Raw genomic sequence first — 19,346 nt, 5'->3', positions numbered from 1 at the left:
TAGAACAGACAGAGAACCAACTGGATGGCAGACGAAGAGCTTTCTGGTGCTGGGGATTATGTCGGCGCCCAGAAGGGGCTGCAGTGATTTGGGCAAACGAGGGAGAGTTGGGCTGCCTCTGGGTCCCTGGGACAGGACAAAGCCACAGGGCAGGTCAAGGCACGAGCAGGGAGAGGTCCCGTGTGATAAGAACAACTCTGCACCACAACCGGGCACGCTGCTCAGCTGGGGTCGGAGGGAGGCAACAGAGGGGCCACGGGGGCCAAGCTGTGAAAGCGGCTTCCTGAAGAACTGCAACCCCAGCAGATACTCCCTCCCCAGATCCCAGCCCGGGTCCTCCACTCCCACGGCAGGCCATCACTATGGTAGTTAAGAGCTACCTTAACTACTTGCTGTTTCCCCACCTCTGCTCTCACTCCCTGAAGTCCAGTGTCTGCACGGCAGCCAGAAGCCCTGGTGTGACACACACACTTAAAGCAGCACCGCCCTCCCAGACGGGGCGGAGTCCCCCCCCCCCCCCCCCCCCCCCCCGCACACAGGCGGCCCCCACCTGACCACTACCCCCGGCACTGCCCGGCCTGCTGCGTCTGTCCACCCCCTGCACGGCCTGTGGTCTGTCACGCTCTGGACGTCTGCTTGGAGCACATTCTCTTTTCTTCCGTGGCCTACACTCATTCGGGCACAGGCACCGTATCCCTTTGGAAGCTCCGAGTTTGAGCTACATTCCCATCCCCTGTGCGCCTGGGCATGCTTTTGGCCTACACCCACCACAGGTCACACTGAGGCTGCCTGTCAGGGAGGCGGAGAGACCACGGATACAGCATCCCCGGCTCATCAGCCGGTGCACACTACGAAGCAGCAGCCGATAAATGTTTGAACTGAATCCCCTCTGCACTTTTTCACACGTGTAACACTAGCTGCTATGTAATCACATCAGTATTTATTGAGCCCTTAAGCTGTGCAAGCCTCTACAGGAACAATGGGGAACAGGAAGTCAGGAGCAGAAAACCTCAGGGTAAAACACCTGATGAAAAGGGATGGGTGTGTTTGTATTCGTGGCCTGGAGCTTGTGGGGGGTAATTTGTTCGCTGCACCCCCCCAACATCTACCCCCCCACCTTGGCAGCTCTAGAAGAACGGGGGGGGGGGGGGCTCTGTTGTGTTCACCGCTGTGCCTTCAGAGCCACACACGTAGTAGAGGCTCAACACGAGGTTCGAGGGAATGAAACGTCACTAGGATGGTGACCGGTGAGGTCAAGGCCCTCTGGGACCCCCACTGATGGATGGTTTGGTGACTGTGACAAACCCAACCACTACACTAACCAAAATGTGGTCACAAACTTCCGTCAGTTCTCCACCAAAAACACAAAGCACCAGAGTCACACAGATTTCATTTCCACTGGGCTCCAGGAGGGCCGACGTCCATTAAGTCTGCAAATTAGTGCTGACGTTACAAAAGGACAACTCGGATGCACCCCATTCCAAGGAGGAGCGCCCCACACTCACCACAGCAGCCACAGACTTTTCTTAACTGGCTCCCATCAAACTGCCTCTGGTTATGTCACTGGACAAGCAGACTTCACTCAGCCAGCTGAAACCCAAGTTTGGGGAATGAACAGGGGACAGAGCAATGAGGCTTCTGTGACTTTTGCTTGAATTCCCAGCCCAGCCGGTCTGTCACAAGCAAAGGGAAAAACACCACCAGAGATTTCTAGACATACCCGGGCCACCATGAAGACCGGAAATATGAAAATGTTAATCAAATGCCAACAATTTGATCCAGATTCTGTCAACCAGGTGTTCGGTTTTGTTCCTGTAAAATGCTCTCTGACTGAAGGAGTTTGGAAAGAAGGAGCTCTCCTGGGGCATTGGCTCAATACATCAGCACAGCAAGGGTGAAGAAAATCAACAGTAAAGAAACCTGCTTAACCAAATGTTCCCCAAAGTTGTATGACCAGGGAACCCCTTTCCTCATCCCCTCCCCGATGTGAGGCGTGAGAACTGTATCCTGTGGATGACCGTGGCCAACACTGGTGTGTGAAGTGGGGTGCGATTCGGAGCCCCCGAGCGGCTCCCACTACAGTGGGCTCCACCGGCTGGGAATGTGGGAGGTGCTCTGGCCTCCGTGAAGCTCTCAATGGCACTGCGTGCCAAGTCCACGGTGGCTGCTGCCACGTCCAAACCCTCCTCCACACGCTCCTGCCCGGCTCACGCAGTCCAGGCGGCACCTAGCCTGAGCCCAACTGTGATCCCAGATGCTGATCAGGCCCTGGGGTGGGAAACATCTCCCAACCTCCCAATCCCCAGCAAACAGCAGGGTCGGGGGCACTGGCCAGAAGCAGAAAAGAGTGAACCCCCGGGACATCGGGCCCACAGGACCCTGCTCTCCCTCCTGCCACCCTCCACCCAACTGTGAGGCACAGATGCAAAATGGGACTGCCCAGCTGTAATCCCTGAGGACGGGGGCCGTCCTGGATCTGGTCTTTGCAGTCATGGTGACAACACGGACAGGCAAGCCCAGTCACAGAAAGGCTGCAGAGTTCTTGTTTCAAACCTCTGCCGGATGTCTGGGACTTCTCCACACACCCCCCCTAACCCGTCTTCAGGCCGGTGCTGCTCCCAGGGGCATTGCTGACACAGCCCTGACTGACAGGACACTCTACGCCACCCAGCAGAGCCTGGGAACCACTCCGCCTGCTGCACATCTCGCTACATTCATAGCTTCAATCATAATATTCATTCGGCAACTCCACACACCCGAGTGCCCCCTGGGCGCCAGGCCTCATGCTGGCCTCCAGGGTGTGGTGGTGACAAGGAGAGATGTGTCCCCTGCCTGCCAAGAGCTGACGTTAGACTTCAGTTGGATGTTGCAACACAGAAGAAGCACAAAAGCGACTCGAGTGCAGAGCAGGGGCATCCAACCTGGTGAGGTGTGGAAAAGGGAGTGGATCCGGGAAGGTTTCTAGAGGGATGTGCCATCCAAGCAGAGAAGGACAGCAGCATCTAGCCAGGTGACCCGGAACGGGGATGAGGAGGGCAGCAGAAAGCGAGGAGCACCGGGAGAGCTCAAAGGTCAAGGTGGTGTCTGCTCTGTGCCAGCTACTCTACTAATGCTTCAACATGCCAGCTGACTCCCGACCCTCAAGGACAGACAGAAAACAGACCACCCCAGCCCAGGGCCACAGGAGCACAGCGCGCCCCCTGCCTTCACCGGATCCCAGGTTTGCACATCTACATCTGCGAGGTCTAGTGTAGAAGCTCCTGGAAGGTAAGCACCAATCATTCAGGCAGTTCCTTTCTTGAAGACACGAGTTAAAGATGGCTCCAAAGAAAGAAGGCGGGGGTCCCTGACATGCAGGCTCCCTCCCGACCCAAGGGACCACAGACCACTCTCCCTACAGGGAGCACAACTCTCTGGGTAAAAGGTTCGGTGGGGGGGGGGGGGGGGTACCTCCAAGAAGGCAGGCCCTTCTCCTAGGGCAGAACTGAGCTGGGGCCCCGGCTCATAGAGCAAGTCCTCAGATGCCTTGGGTGCAGGTGAAGGAAGTCCTAAAAGCCTTACCCAAAAGTCACGTCCATAATTTGGTGTATGATATCTGTGTCAGGGAGAGGGCCCATAGAATACCTCCTCAAACAGTGGTAAAGAGGCTCAAAATGAGAGAGTTTTAAACAAGTCCCATACTTGAGAGAATTAAAACACTGGGCTTCCTGGTACCGCCCCTATAAGTAGGCCAGGGACCAGGACTCAGGGTTTTACTTTGTCTTTTCTGTCCAGAAGCTGACTGGTGGCAAAACCCTAAAGAGAAAATGACATATGTACCTATCTCAGCGGCAGCAAGAATGCAAGAAGGAAAGGGGTGCAGCAAGAATGTTTTGCATGGAAGCCAGTGTAAGAAGGAAGAAGAACCCTTTGGGGGGCAAGCAGGTGACGGCAACTGCCCAGATGTGAGGCAAGGAGGTGGAGTCCCTGCCACCGGCTGCAAGCGTGGGAAGGAGAGCACGGAGCTGGCCTGGACCCCAGAGGTGGCTCCGTGACAGAAGAGAATGCTTCTCCACCTGTGGGTAACAGAGGTCCTGGGATTGGGATCCCATCTTTAGACTTCTCCCAGCCTGTGTCATGTGATTCACAGCAAGGACATTCCTAGTTGGGGTTTCCCAAAACCCTGGGATGGTTTCATACGTGGGTGAGCAGTCAGAGGGGGCATATTTATGGGCTGGGCAGGCACTCCATGCTTGATATGCCTCACTTCCCTAAATCTTTGCAACCACTTCTGGAGGGAGGTCACACAAAGGTCTTTATTTTACAGAAGAGAAAATGGAGACTCAGAGGCTTGAGTGACCCAAGGTGCCGCCAGGTCTCCAACTGCATCTGAGCTACGCTGCCAGCCAGGTACCAGGGCCAAAGGGGGAAGTTACTACTTCAGTTTGCATCCTTCCATATTTTCCGCTTGGCTGGGCCTTAGAGCTTAAGATGTGGACACTCTTTTCTTCTGAGAAGTAATAACATCAGGAAGAAAGCAGCTGCCAGTTAACATTCCAGAAAAGCACAAAGGAAACCAGACGGTGCGTGATGAGTTTTGGGGTGACCATCTGCCTCAGACAAGGGTGCTGTTAGGCCAACAGCAGATCCCTAGGATGGCCAAGGACAGAATGAAGGCACAGTCCCAGGTGTGGACGCTCTACAGTGAGACAAGGTGCACTGACTTCATCTTTCCAGTGTCAGCCACACAATGCCCTGCAGAACATATTCAGAACCTAAGCTGAAAACCCATTCTCTCCACGCTGTGCAAGAAGTACACAGACACTACCAGCAGGCCCGCCCTCCCAACAAGCTTGGACACCCCCAGTGGCTGCCTCCAACCTTTGTCTCTCAGGACTGTCTGTTAAACTAAACAGAAGAAAATATGTAGGCCCAGGAAAACACAGAGAAGGGAATCTGGAATATCTTTGCCTGCTCTGTTTATTCCCCTCCTAAATGATGACTCAAACACCTGCCAGGAAACGGCCCCCATCTGGAAAGCCACTTGGAATTCTTGACCAAAATGTCAGCAAGGTACTTGTGTAAAATTAGCTTTAATCCTGGGCTGATGTGTCTTAATCTTCTTATCTGTGCAAAAAATATGGAAAGCATCTTGGCAACACAAATAACAGTCTGTTAAGACGTGACAACTGCTTTAATCCTACAACACTTTCTATCTCAACCCTTCAAGTTATTTCTTTGCTCAGGAATTATTATAAACAGTTCAGCGCAGCAACATAAAGGTGAAGTTGTCACTGATGTGTCAACTCTATTCGCAAACTAATTCTCTGGTGAAGAATAGATAATCTCAAACATGCTGTTGCTAGGTGATGCCTCTCTTGATCTTGGTGTCCCAAATGCTCAGTGGCCACCCAGTCCAACTAGGAGAGGGTGGGGGGGGGGCCCTTAATTCCTTTTTCAGTACTAGAATATGTTCTTCCCCAAGCAACTCCCAGCTGGCTTCAGGGAGATCATACAGGGCATAGTTTTGGAGATGATGCTATCTTTTATTTTACGCACTTCTTTCTGGAATGCTCTCTTCATCCTGCCATTATCTTTACCTACTGAAATCCAAGCCACTTTTCAATGCCGTAATCTATGCTGGGGACGCTGCTGTGTCCCCATACTTCAAACAACAGTGTGAGCAACACGCAACCCACGTTTGCTGAACGGTCTCTACTAGACCCAGCAGCCGGTGCTTCACACACCCAGTCTCATTTCATTTAATGTCATCACATTCCTGTGATGTCCACACTGTTTATCATCTCTGATCTGCAAATCATGAGATAAGACTGAGACGCCTCAGACAGATAGTGCTTTGCTCGAAGTCACAAAGCTGGTAAGTGGCAGAGCTGGGACCAGAACCCTGAGTGTGACTTCCCAGCTGGATGCCTCGGGTCCCCTGAGGCCAAGCCCAGGGGCCACGCCTCACTCTGCCGCCTTCTACACAAATCGGCCCTGCAGTCGAGCCCTTCTGTCCCTCCCTCTCCGCCCCAGTCGCCCAGACGTGTAAGTGGCTGTGACAGAACCTGTGCTTTGGGCACCTCTGCGCCTTGAATCCAAGAGAAACCTCATACACTTATTAAATAAATCATACAAAGTCAGCAGCTTCACCAAAAGAACGGAATTCAGGGAGCCAGTTTTGCCACACGTTTCTAACTCTGCCGCTAGGTGGCGCGACACAGGCAGAGCTGAGGTGAAACAAAAGTGGCCGAAGGCTGGGGGAAAGTTCCAGGAAAGACCACGGAAACCACCCCCACAGGAAGGAAACCTAAGGACTACAGAACTTCTGCTGAGGCAGCAGACCAAAACTGATGAAATGCGGGCTCTGATTTTTGTGTGCATTCAAACTGGCCTCAACCACTTGTGGCTGGGATCCTGGGCACTGCAACTTACCTTCCCGGTTCCCTGGCCGTCTAACAGGGATGGTGCCATCCCCCAGGCAGTCCCAGGGAGGGTTAAATGGAATTATGCACACAAAGTGTTTCCGGAGTGGCTGGCACACAGCAGGGATTCCACCTCGGCATTACTATCATTATTATAATTATACCCAGAAAATTGCAAGCACATTGATGCCACCTTAAAGCACGGGTCTTGGATTCAAGGACTGGATCCAACCCCCGGGTCCCCAACAATGATGAATGCCTCAAAAAGTGGCCCCGTCTAAAGCTGCCCAGATTCCGGGACAACTCAAATGCTCAGTTGTTCAGAATCCCTCAAGCCCTGACCTGAAGGAAGGCTAGCCAGTTAAACCCTGCTTGCAGCCACACGATTTACTGAGCCTCTACCATGTGCCAGACACCATGTCTGGCACCGGAGACAGGATGAACGGTAGACAAGAGGTGCTATAAGGAAGACAAGACAGGGTGGTGGGAAAGAGTACCGGGAGAAGGGTACTGTAGGGGGAATGGTTGGGTATGGCCTCCCTAAGGTGTCATTTGAACCTCAGACATTAAAGGAGTGAGGCAGGTGAAGGCAGAGTGTGTTGTGCAGAGGGCATCCCAGGTACGAGAGTCCTAAGGACAGAAAGAATTGAGAGGCTAATGTGGCTGGAGAGTTAGAAAAAACATAGTAGGTGGGGTTGGGGTCCATGGTGAGGAGTCTGGATTTATCCAGTTTAAAGGGAGGCCAGAGGAGGAGACCAAGGAGGAGAGTTTGATCTGGTTTATATTTGTATTTATTTATTTAAATGTTTGTTTACTTATTTAGAGAGAGACAGAGAGTGAGTGGGGGAGGAGCAGAGAGAGAGGGAGACACAGAATCCGAAGCAGGCTCCAGGCTCCGAGGTGTCAGCACAGAGCCCAACGCGGGGCTCGAACCCATGAACTGCAAGATCATGACCTGAGCCGAAGTCTGACACTTAACGACTGAGCCACCCAGGCGCCCCTGTATTTATTTATTTTTTTAAGTTCATTTATTTATTCTGAGACAGAAGGAGGGAGGAGCAGAGAGAGGGAGAGAGAGAATCCCAAGCAGGCTCCAGGCTGTCAGCGCAGAGCCCGACACGGGGCTCGATCTCATGAATCCTGAGACCATGACCTGGGTGAAAATCAAGAGTCAGATGCTTAACTTACTGATCCACCCAGGTGCCCCGACCTGGTTTGTATTTTTAAAGGATCTCGCTGGCAGTGGTCCTCACACAATTCTTCCTATTTTTGTGTGTGAGAAAGGTTTGGTAATAAAATGCTGGGGAACATCTCCCTGGGGGTGGTGAGGAGGACAGGTCTCATGGAGGCAAGCACAAAAGAGGGGACCAGTGAGGAGCCTTCAGGAATCATCTAGGTGACAAGTGGTGGGGCAAACAGCAACCCGGGCTAGTCCTGTGGCCTTGGAGACGGGGCAAAGTGGGTACCCTGGCAGATTGTGGAGACTGAGCTGGCTGGTGCCTCAGCTGTGGGAAGACAGAGGATGGTAAAGGGGCCGTGAAAGCACATCTTGCTCTCTCAGTGGCAGACGCTGTTAGCTAAAACAAGCCTGTCTCCTGTGGCAATGAGACCCCACAGGCAGGGGGGCCCTCCAATGGTGCTGATAATGACTGATCCAGGCCCTGGACTCTTAGATCCCCATGGGCTACCGCCATCAACACCACGAGACATCCTTTCCCCTCTGAGTAAAGGGTGGTCTGTGTCCTCACAACCTGAGAAAGCCAAATTCGCAAAAACCATGTGCCCCATTCCCACTCTGCTATTACAAATGTGACACAGCCATTTTCTGGGTCAGCAAATTCCTGAAATTCTGTGTGGCAAACCTGGGGGAGTTCAACTACAGCAAAGGCATTTTAAACTTACTACACAGAGCAAGGCCTGCCTTCTAAACACGTGCATGGAATAACCACTCCCATCTCTGCAAATACCAAGTTCTCTTTGAGAGGAACAGCCAAGCATAGTGCCCTACATGGGCCAGTCTTCCGGAGGAGAACTCGTGCCCATGAAGTCAGTGCTACTGACCCACCACAAATGACTGACCGTGGGCTCCCAGGCCAAAGAATGGAAGGAGGCACACTGTCCCAGTTGACTCTCCCTGCTTACATGGCCTTTGGCCCCAGCCCCTGTGAAATGGAATGGCCCGAACCCAGAGCATCTCTGAAGGTCCTTACATTGAACTTGAGACAGTGCTGAATGAAGGTCATGGTTCCTCCTTAACAGGGATATGAAGTACATGATCCCACTCATCTGCCAAAAGGCCACAATGGAAAAAGGTTGGGAGGGTGAGCCCTAAATTCCAGTTGGTAAACAATCTATTCCTGCATAGTTTTATTTCATTTCATAACCCAATGCTTCTCACCCATGGGTAATGGGCCCCTTGCGGACAGCAGGCGATGGCTGGAGATACTTCTGGTTATCACAGGGTGGGGGAGCTGCTAATGGCACCTAGTGGGTGGAGACCAGGGACGCTGATCAGTATCCTACAGCGCACAGGAGGATCCCCAAATCATAAAGAATAATCCAACCCCAAATGCTAACTGTGTTGAGGTTGAAAAACTTTGCATTAATTATTTTGAAAATACTGCATTAGATCCTAACTCGCATTATACACTAAAGGAAGTTCCCAGTGGGTCAGACGGGACAAACTGGGGTGGTCCCTAGCTTTTGTGAGTCACCTCTCCTCTCCCTCCCCACACTCTGTGTTTAAATGTGTGCATCATCCTAGGACCCAGTAGGTCAGATGATTGGGTAATGTAGTTTCTTGGGACTCAATGGACTCCCCTAACCCAGGGGTTCTTAAAACTCAGGCGATTCTGCCCAAGGGGACATCTGGCAATGTATGGAGACGTTTTTCCTTGTCATGACCGGGGGCAGGGGGTGCCACTGGCATCATATAAAGGCCACAGATACTGCTAAACATCTTGTGATGCATAGGACAGTCCCCACCAGTCCCAATGTCAATTATGCTGAAGTGGAGAAACACGGCTATAATCCAAAGGCAGCTTTCGCTCTACTTGGACATCCACCAGAAGAGTAACATCCGGTAGTAACTGACAGCACATCTCCACATGCCAGTCGGTCAATTACCCGACACAGGTTCTCCCTCAACAATGACCCTCAGGCTTGATGAGCATCATCCCCATTCTACAGATGCAGGAACAGAGGTCAAATATGCTGCCCAAGATTCTGGGCAAGTGAGTGGCAGAGGTAAGACACAAACCAATTGTGCCACGAGGAGTCAACCAGAGCCTGCCAGGCAGTCCTGGGTTAAAATTGCCCCAGGCTGGAGAGACGAGGGAGAAACCCATGCCGATCTCACTACAGGCTCCACAATCACATGCCAGCAGTGCTCAAGCTTCTTGGTCTCGAGACCGCTTTCCAGGCTTGTAAATTATTGAGGATCTCCAAGAGCTTTTGTAAATGTTGGCTACAGCTGTTGACACTTACCATGTTAGAAACTAAAACCAAGAAAATAACGAAACGTTAACTTATTTAAGGTAGTAAGTCAGTAAAGGTTTAGCTAAACAATATATTTTTATGAAAAATAAGTTTTAAAATAAAAGAAAATTAGTGAGAAAAGCGGCATTATTTTCCATTTTGACAAATCTCTTTAACGTCTGGCTTAAGAGAAGACAGCCGGTCTCCTACCTGCTTCTACAGTCCATCTGTTGCTGTGCCACACGATTGTAACCTTTGGATAAACCGCCACTGTCCATTCACAAGAGAATGGGAATGGAAAGGGCAAACGATGTCCCTGTATTGTGATGAAAATCGTTCTGAACTTGCGGTCCCCTTGAGAAGGTCCTGGGGACTCCAAGAGGCCTCTGGACCATCTTGGAGAATTGCTGCCATATGCTGTTCTCCGAGTCCCAGCATTCTGAGGACCGTGAATCCTGAATTCATTACAGACCCGTCAAAAGCTTTATGCTGAGGTTCCATGCTAACGTGCAGAGACAGCTGCGTCTGAGACGTGGTACAATAGGGCTGAAGCCCAAATGCCAACCAAGGTCAGGCAGGCACCGGAAAAGGAGGAGGTGGGCCAGGTCCCAGGCCACTCGGTGGGGACTGCGGTGTCCCCGAGGGCACACAATCTATCTTAAGGGCGGCAGCTGCTCCTCAGTCCTGGCCACTCATTACTGTGCAGGACCACTGGAAGAGGCTGGTTCCTGCTTTTCAAGAGAAACCAGAAACCTGGATCATTTTTCCCCCTGAAATCTCTGAATTCTTAAGCGTTGGTCCCTAATTAAAAACAAACAAACAAAAACCTTTAAATGGGCCAAATTAAACATGTCTGCTTGCCCCTGAAGCAAGTTTGCCACTTCTGCCTGTGGTTTTCGACTCTGGCTTCGTATCATCAAACATCTGTGGAGCTTTGTAAAACTACAGACACCCAGGACCTCCTGCAACCATCGCTGATGGGGCGGCCCAGGCGTCAGTTTTGATTTCCCTCAACAGGTTCCTTAAACAAGTGTGACGTGCACTCAGGGTTAAGATTCAGGGGATGTACTAGGCAATAGCACCCCAAATGCCGAGACTGCCAAGAACAAAGCAAAGTGTGGACATGCGGGGGGCTTTTCTAAGGCCCTATGCTATTTGCTGCCCTACCAAGTAATGCAAACTCATACCGAACATGGCTCCACGGGACCCTGGAAGGGTAAGGTGCATAGGTGGCAAAAACAAATCCCCTCCACACAAAAGAACTCCTGCTGCTTGTGGCCACCTTCACCAGCACCACTAGATCCTGAACAGATAATGATGCAAACCCACCTGCCTCCGGACTGCTTCCAAGTACCATGGAGAGCTACCACGGCCACCTCTGCTGCCTGCCTTCTCAGGGTTCTCCCAACCAGAGAAAGGCCCGTCTCAGATCCCCCAAATACATCCCATCGCTCCCCAAATGGTCCTCATCTCCCACTCCGCCCTGGCCTGTTCCCTGTGCACGAACTCACTAACAAGGCCGGAATTCAACTGGCGCCTGAAATGCCCCCTTTGCCACTGCCACACGTCACTCTTCCAAATGCCATCCTGAACTTGTCTGCTCTAGACTCACTTCATTCCTGCTGCCTCCACTCGCCCCAATTCCTCCACAGTATAAACACACACCAGGCCCTGACTATCTCTGATGCCCAACGACCGTGCGAGGGTAAGAGGACTGCTTGGGCAATCCCATGCACAGTTCACACAGAGTTCAAAAGTTCTGCAGAACTACGACTTTTTCTGTCTATACAACGGAGCCCAAACTTAAATTGTCTTCAAAGTCTATAAAGATTCCACAGCCTCTGAGGTCGCATACCACTTCACTTAGCCTAAAAGTTAAGTTTAGGGCAGGGGAAGGGGATGGCGAGAATTGAGCGAATTCAGAATTCTAACCATTTGTGGAGTTCTGGATCCACCATAAAAATTCACTGGCATCTCATTCTCTCAAGGGTCAGGCTTTATGTCAACAAGTAAGGTGAAAACTGAGAAAAGCCAAACCACCCTTGAAAATCTCTAGAGTGACATTTGGTCAGGCTACATCTGAGCTCCTCAACTGAGGGCAACTTTGCCTCTCCAGGGAACACTGGGCAATGTCTGCAGACACTCCTGGTTGTCATGTCTGGGGGAGGGAGGAGAGGGAGAGAGGAGATCAGAGAAGCTGACCAACATCCTACAAGGCGCAGCACCACAACAAAGCATTACCTGCTCACAAGTGTCTACTGAGGCTGAGAAACCTGGGCCACACGATCGGACGGAAGGCAAGGCCGAACCCAGGAGGGTGGACAGCCCAGCTCCAGCTGGCCTCCCCTCACAGCTCACCCCGGGGGCCATCTCACTCAGTGGGCTGGATTCACTCGCAGTAGTGACACTCACTTCTTGCTCTCTTTCTGCTGAGAATTTAAGCCAAACCAGCCTGCAAAAGGAGTCCACTGTAGTCAAAAATAGCTACCTTCTACTGACTTTATTACTGTGTGTGGAAATAGGCATTAAATAATTTATATGCATTAATTCATCCAATGCTCAGAGCAACCATGAAATAGACATGATTATCATGATTCTCATTGTACTGGTGAGAAAACGGAGGCTCAACGGGGTTAAGATATTTGTTCAAAGTCACTCAGTGAGTACACGGCAGAAACCCAGTTCTCAGTAAGGCAAAGCCTGTGCCCTGCCATTACTTTATACCAGTGGGTTTCAACTGAGGGTGATTCTTCTCACCCCCTGCCCTGGGACATTCTGCAGTGTCTGAGAACACTTCTGGTTGTCATGAGCCCCGGACAGGCGTGCAGGGGAGGGTGTGTGCTACCGGCATCTAGTGGGTAGAATCAAGGACAGTGCTGTGCTGCTAAACGTCCTACAGTGCATAGTATAAGCCCTCACATCAGAATCATTGGGCTCAAAATGTCAACAGGACCAAAGTTAAGAACACTGCTTCATACCATCTCCCAGGTTTCCACCACCCGTGTCCGCAGGCCAGCGAGGATTCTTACGTATCTGGTATCTTTTAACACCGGGATGTGGAATGCGAGATAGCCTATAGCTCAAATACACTTTACTTATCCCTGCCCATTCTTTACCTTTACCAGAGACAAAATTCTGCCTTCAAATCTTGACATCCATCTATGATGCAGAATAACTCCAGGGACAGGACGATTAATGAGCTCAGGATATATCAACAGCAAAATGCCAAGGAGAATAGAATATCCCTGGATACCAGGATAAACACACACACACACACACACACACACACACACACACACACACACACACATTCTCCCCCTCTCTTCTAGAAAAGCATTCCAACTGGACTTTAAAAGTCACAGACTACTGGAGTACTAAGAAAGGGCTGTGGGAGTTGCTGTCACCATCCCTGAAGAGATCACCATGGCAACGAAGGCCAACAAGATGCCGTATTAGATACACAATTGGAAACGTTTCTTTGTGCACTAGCACAGCACACCTAACCTGTCCTACTCAAGCCAGTGGTTCACAGCTCTGGCTGCCCATCTGAATCACCCATGTTGCTTTCTCACTGTACAAAAGCTCAGGGCCCACCCCACATCTCACAGAATCGGAGTGGGTGGGGTGTGGGGATTGAGCCTTTGTTGTTTTAAGAGAGCTCCCCCCGTGATTCTGTCACCCAGTTCAGGTGCACAGTCACTGCCTCAGACTCACACAGAGGTGGCAATGGCCCAGGGAAGAGAGACAGAAGGGTAGGGTGTGAAGAAGGACCAGCTTGGAATACCAGTTTGAAAAGACAGAAGCTAAGAGAGCATCTGACTGGAGATTAAACCAGCAAGAGGAAACGCACGCATCCTTTAGGCAGTCCCTAAAGCTTCGAAATGCATAGGCGAGAAAGCCCTGCTTTACATAGCAGATCATAAATTAAGCATTCTAGCAGGCTGTACAAGGCAAAAAGCCACTAAGATTTGATATCCTGGGGACAACTATGCCAGAACTGGTGTCAGACGCAAAGTACCAAGTGCGTGTGGCATTTATTAGGCAAAAACTTTAGGTGCAAAACATTCCATTCCTCTATTTTATACTTACTGTTCAATTATGCAATCAGTAGCTCATATGTCAGCACATATGCTAGAAATGGTATCCCGGGAGAACAGGAACCCATGCTTTCTCCTTTATGCTCAAAGGTATACCTCACAATAAGGGTCCTCACTGATGGATTCATTCAACCAACATTTCTTGGATACCTATGTTGCGCCAGGCACTGTTCTAGATGTAGGGAATCCATCAGTGATCGTGACAGAAAGAAATCTTTGTCCTCGTGGAGCCTATATTCTAGAGGAGGAGTAGTCAAACAAACAAGTAAATTTAGCATTTCAGATGATGGTGAGTCTGTGGAGTGGAATAAACCAGGATAAAGGGAATAGGGAATGTGGATCCAATTGCAAATAGGTAGGCAGAGAAGTTCCCCGTAATAAAGGAACGTCTGAATAAAAACACGAAGGAGTGAGCCACAGGGATATCTGGGGGAAGACTGCGTCAGGCAGGGGAAGCAATGGCATCACGGAGGGAGTGGATGGTCCACTCAAGGGACAGTGAGGAAGCCAGAGTGGTTCACGCAGAACAAGTCAGGGAGAGTGTGGGGGGGGACAGGAGGACAGGGAGGTATCAGGGGGCCACTCTGGCTGCCGGGTTGAGTTGTTAGATGGGTAAGGATGGAAGGGAGGCCCAAGGGGCGGAAACCAGCGTTGGTGGGGAGAAGTGGGCGCCTTCCGGAAACACATCAAGGCACAAGTGACAGGATTTGCTGTGGCATGTGAGAGAAAGAGTGGAGTCACGGGTGACTTCAAGGTTTTTGGCCTAAGCAATTCCAAGAATGGACTTGCCACTTACTGCACATGGGAGGAAGACCGTGGGATGGGCAGGTGTAGGGGGTGGGGCGGGGGGGGGGGGGAAGATAGGGATTTTGTTCAATGCGCCCTTTAGACATTTAAACGCAGATGTCGACTACGACGTCGGATGTGTGAGTCTTGAGTTTGTGAAAATTAACAACAGGAAAAACCTCACTAAAGTGGACCTGTGGGCTAGAAAAGGAGGCCAGAGGAGAACAGACATTAAAGGGCGACTTGTCAACTACAGCCTCCAACAGAAGAAACATCAACAGGAAACAATGGTCAACTACACGCCCTGACAGAAGAGGTACGTTGGGTCTCCTGTAAGAAATCCGCTGCCCCTGCAACTCAGCCAATGAGAAACTGTCATCATCCTGCTCGTTTTCCAACAGACTTGCAATTCGAAACAACTTCTCCCAACTGTCCCCTACTTCCTGAAATAATGTTCCTGTCCTTTGTTGGGAGACTGGCCTATGGTTTTGCCTTCGCTTCCTTGTCTTAAATTGCAATTCTCTGTTATTCCTGAAGGAGCCCATCTTGCCAGCTAAATAGCTAACGGTATTATTTTTCAGAGGAACGAGCCCAAGAAACCGAACGGGCCATATATGTAAATACATAAACTGCGTCGAATCGACTCCCACTTATCCACACCCTCTTCTGCCTTTAACTAGATCTCGTGAACCGGAATGCGCCAACCCTCCGTGGCTCCTCTGTCTCGCAAAAGAGACACAGCACAGAACGGCAGGGGGTGTGGGTGTCTGTATGGGGGGGGCGCATGGGCGCTGAAGCCAGACCACCTGATTCACATCTCCGCTCCTCACGAGCAGCGTGACCTGCCCTGGACAAGTGACTTAACCACTCCAACTGCGTATCCTCACCAAGAGAACAGCCTGATGGTCCCCACTTAGTGGACCTTTTGTGACGAGTATTACAATAGGATTCAAGACTTTGAACGGGGCGTTGGAATCATCCCCAACGCTCCGCCAGGGCGGGCAGTGACTTCTTTCCTGCCTTCTTACGGTTCCCTATGGAAACCTCAGGACACCCTCCAGGAGCAGGGAGCACGGTGCAGGGGAATCAGGATCAGGCAGGTAGATAGGTCGCCTGAACTACACTTGTGCACCTAGAGGAACGGAGGGAGCTAAAAACAGGTCTCGGAAGTCCTGAAGCCACCGCGAATATCAACACCACTGTTGATTTAAGCCGACATCAGCTTATGGAGTGCCTTCTCCGGGGGATTTGGAACGGTAACCTTGTTAAAAACGCTCGGGTGGGATGTCAGCGCTCCAGAGAGGAGGGAATTCACACTGTCTCTCTCTCTCTCTCTCTCTCTGTGTCTGTCTCTCTCTGGCAGTGCAGCAAAAAAAGGGCCAAAAAGCAGCCAGGGCTTTCAGCGGTCCATATCCTGCGGCCAGGCCCAAATGCAGGGAGACGAGGCGTGACTCTCAGGTCGCCACTAAGGATGTGGGGGAACTGGCGGGAATTGGGGGACCGAGTTCAGGGTGGGGGGTGGGGGAACAGACCGGGTGCCCTCCATCCTCGGCGTGGGGCAGGCCCGCGTAGGACGAGAACCCCACAGGATTCGGGGGTGGGCCTGCTCGGCGCCAGGCCAGGGAAAGGGGCAAGCCCGGTCCCCGAGAACGAGGGGGTGCGGGAGGGAGCGTGGCGCGCTGGACGGCCACCAGGCCCGGAGGTCTATTTACATCTGAGGCCAAGGCGCTAGGGCCGCGCCTCCCGCCCCCTTCAGGCCCCGACCTGGCTCGGGAGGCAGAAGGGCCTCAGGACCGTGCCTCCCGCGGCCTCCCAAGGCCTCTGGCCGAACGGTGGCAGGGCTGAGTCTGCCGGGAGTGATGGGCCGGGCCGGTGAGCCCAGCCTGAGGGGACGCAATGGGGGGCGGCTGTGGGGCCCGCTGGGCCGCTATCCCGGAGCACACAGGTCCCCCACACTCCGGGGTGCTCACCCCTCGGGCTTGTGGCCCCTGGGCCTCCCGCCGCCCGTTCCCTGGCCGCCAGCTGGCCCCCGACGGCGCCTCCCCTACCTTCGTTCGCCAGGTCCGCCATTTTACTTCCTTAAGCCCTCCCACAAGGCCCCGCGCCGGCCCGGGCTCGCCTGCTTTCTGCCAGAAACTTGCGCGCGTGCGCACTTCTCAAGCTGACTCTGAGAGAGGCCGACAGCTCGCGCCTGCGCGCTGAGCCCGGCGCGGAGTCGTGCTCCGGCTGGCGGTCCGAGCCCAGCCACGCTCCGAGCACGCGCCTGCGCACTAACTGCCCCCCCTCCGCCTCCTTTTCCCGCCGACCAAGGGGGCGTGGGCAGGGCGGGGCGCGTGCGGCGCGAGCCTAGCGCGCGTCGCCAGCGACGCGGCGACGAACGTTCTGTGAGGCGGGTGCGGAGGGAGCCCGGTTTCGACGCCCCGACTTCCTGCTGGTTTTCCGGGGGTTTCTCGCGGTGGGAGCGTGAGCCGCCTAGGGAACCGCGACCAAGGAGTCCCTAGAGGTGAATCTCTGGGTCTGTGTTTGGCGGGGGCGGGGGACTGCGGGGCGCCCCGTCCCCTGCGGCATCGATTTCGCCTTCTGAGTGTCCAGTACTTTGGCCCAACGTTTTCCTCCGGCCAAATGGGGCGGTGGGGGGGGGTGTGGTCAGAGGAGGGGGCAGTTGGTGGGGGGAGGGAGGGGTGTGGACTGGGGGGCGCGGCGCGACGGACGCGGGCTCCGGGCGGCCAGACATCGCGGGCCGGGAGCGCGCCGAGCGGGACGTCGCGTTTCTCCGCCTGCGAACCGCGCTGAACAGCCCCGCGGGCGCGGGGGCCGCTTCTAGACTCACCCTCGCGGCGTCTCTCCGAACACATCCCCGGCTCTGCTTCCCCAGGCGAGGCCACCGCGGCCTCGTCTCTCGCGGGGTCGCCGCGCCGCCTCCGCCCTCCTGCCCCGGGGAGCTACGGGCTCTGTTCGCTCGCACCAGCGCGCAGGCGACTCCTTACAAGACGCGGATTCGATCAAAGGCTCGTCTTCCCTCAACGCTCCCAAAGGGTTTTCTGCTGAATTCGGACCAAATCCCAAGTCTCCTCTTAAGGCTTACGAAGCGCCCCGCGCGCCTCGCTCATCGCTGCATGGCCACGTGGGTCTCTGAGGCCTCGGGGCCTGCCACGCCCCTTCCGGCCTCAGGGTCTTTGCACCTGCCGATCCCTTCGTGTCTCCGTGCGTGCGTAACCTGGTTTGAGTCCCAGCTCCACTCCGCTTCCATTAGTTGTGGCCGCATCCGGTTGGTGAGCTAAGAATGGTTTTAACGTTTGCAGTTGCTGGGGCGGAAAAAAATATCAGAAGAATACAACTTGCTGATGCGTGAAAGTGGCATGGAGCTTCAGTTTCAGTGCTCACAAATAACATTTGATTTGAAAATAGCCCCACTTGTTCCTTTGCACATCGTGCATATGTGTGCCTGCGTGTGTAGACGTTTTTTTTCACACCCAGCGCGGAGCCCAACACAGGGCTCGAACTCAAGGACCGTGAGATCGAGACCTGAGCCGAGATCCAGAATCGGACGTTCAACCCACTGAGCCAACCAGGCGCCCCTGTGTGTTTATAGTTTATTGTAAATTGTACTTATATTTTCCCATCACTTTTTTAAGACTGGAAGACAACTAATAAAACATAAAATGAAACGAACCCTGGTTTGTAGTGCGGATTTTCTTGGTGCAAATACTCCAACCGTGGCTGATTTCAAACTAACGCGACCGTGAGTAGCGGCAGAGCTAGGAGGAGATGCTCAGAAACACCCTCTATTTGTTTCTAGAGCTCGTTAATTGTTTTCAGTGTGGTCCCCAAATCGGCAACATCAACATCACCCGGAAGCTTCTTAGACAGAATCCCAGGCCCCAAACCAGACGTGAATCACGATCCACATTTTCACAAGATACCCAGGGGCTTCCGATGCATGTTAGATCTTGAGAGGCACTGTGTAGGAACTTTTATTTACTTTTTATTTTTATTTATTTTGAGAGTGTGTGCACACGTGCCAGCGGGGTAGGGGCCGAGAGAGAGGGAGAGAGGGAATCCCAAGCGGGGTCCACACTGATGGCACAGAGTGCAACTTGGGGCTCAAGGCTCAAACCCACGAACTGTGAGATCATGACCTGAGGCAAAAAGTCAGACGCTCAACTGACTGAGCCACCCAGGTGCCCTGTTTAGGAACTTTTATTCATTGTTGGGGGTGACATACGGTTAATACCGTTAAGAATTTCCCCAACTTTATTTAATTGATGCCTCGATTCTGCTACTCTAGATTTTGCTGCCAGGCTATAAGCACAGGCCACAGACCCTGGGTTAGAAATGCTCTAGGAGTGGCTAGAATACCAATGCTGGAAAGGACCCTGGTGGTCATCAGGTCTGTGTGGTCGCCAGGAGCGTGTGGGCTTAGGTTTTCTCATTTCTAGTTTGTGGATTTCATTATATTTCATTTTATATATTTTAGAGCCCTTGCTCAAAGGTCTTCTTGGCCTTTGCCGTACGTCTGGACTCTGTGACCCTTTATGAACTTAATACTTTGCTTGCCTTTTTATTGGTTTAGATTTACATT

The 19,346-nt window shown here is 52.5% G+C and overlaps 1 protein-coding gene and 1 long non-coding RNA gene across 8 annotated transcripts in view; one reads left to right on the top strand and one right to left on the bottom strand.

The window, feature by feature from the left end:
* The window catches only part of RANBP3 (RAN binding protein 3), a 54,854-nt gene extending 37,930 nt beyond the window's left edge, over nucleotides 1-16,924 (bottom strand). For 4 of the 7 annotated variants that reach the window (XM_086699340.1, XM_086699341.1, XM_086699348.1 and 1 more), the window contains exon 1: nucleotides 16,813-16,923. In XM_086699340.1, coding sequence (XP_086555466.1) covers nucleotides 16,813-16,834 — 22 coding nt within the window. In that variant the 5' untranslated portion in view covers nucleotides 16,835-16,923. Of the gene's footprint in view, nucleotides 1-16,812 lie in introns of all 7 variants that reach the window. The other 3 variants (XM_086699342.1, XM_086699343.1, XM_086699344.1) reach the window with 2 other exon arrangements.
* A 1,067-nt stretch (nucleotides 16,925-17,991) lies between these two features.
* LOC147583842 (uncharacterized) lies at nucleotides 17,992-18,436 on the top strand. Its single transcript, XR_015243469.1, has 2 exons — nucleotides 17,992-18,036; nucleotides 18,242-18,436. It is a non-coding gene; the product is annotated as an uncharacterized LOC147583842 (long non-coding RNA).
* Nucleotides 18,437-19,346: the final 910 nt, after the last annotated feature.

The sequence above is a fragment of the Puma concolor genome, chromosome A2 (assembly GCF_028749965.1).
Source record: "Puma concolor isolate L17-30 chromosome A2, mPumCon1.1.hap2, whole genome shotgun sequence".
Lineage (NCBI taxonomy): Eukaryota > Metazoa > Chordata > Mammalia > Carnivora > Felidae > Puma > Puma concolor.
This window is presented reverse-complemented; position numbering and strand designations above follow the sequence as displayed.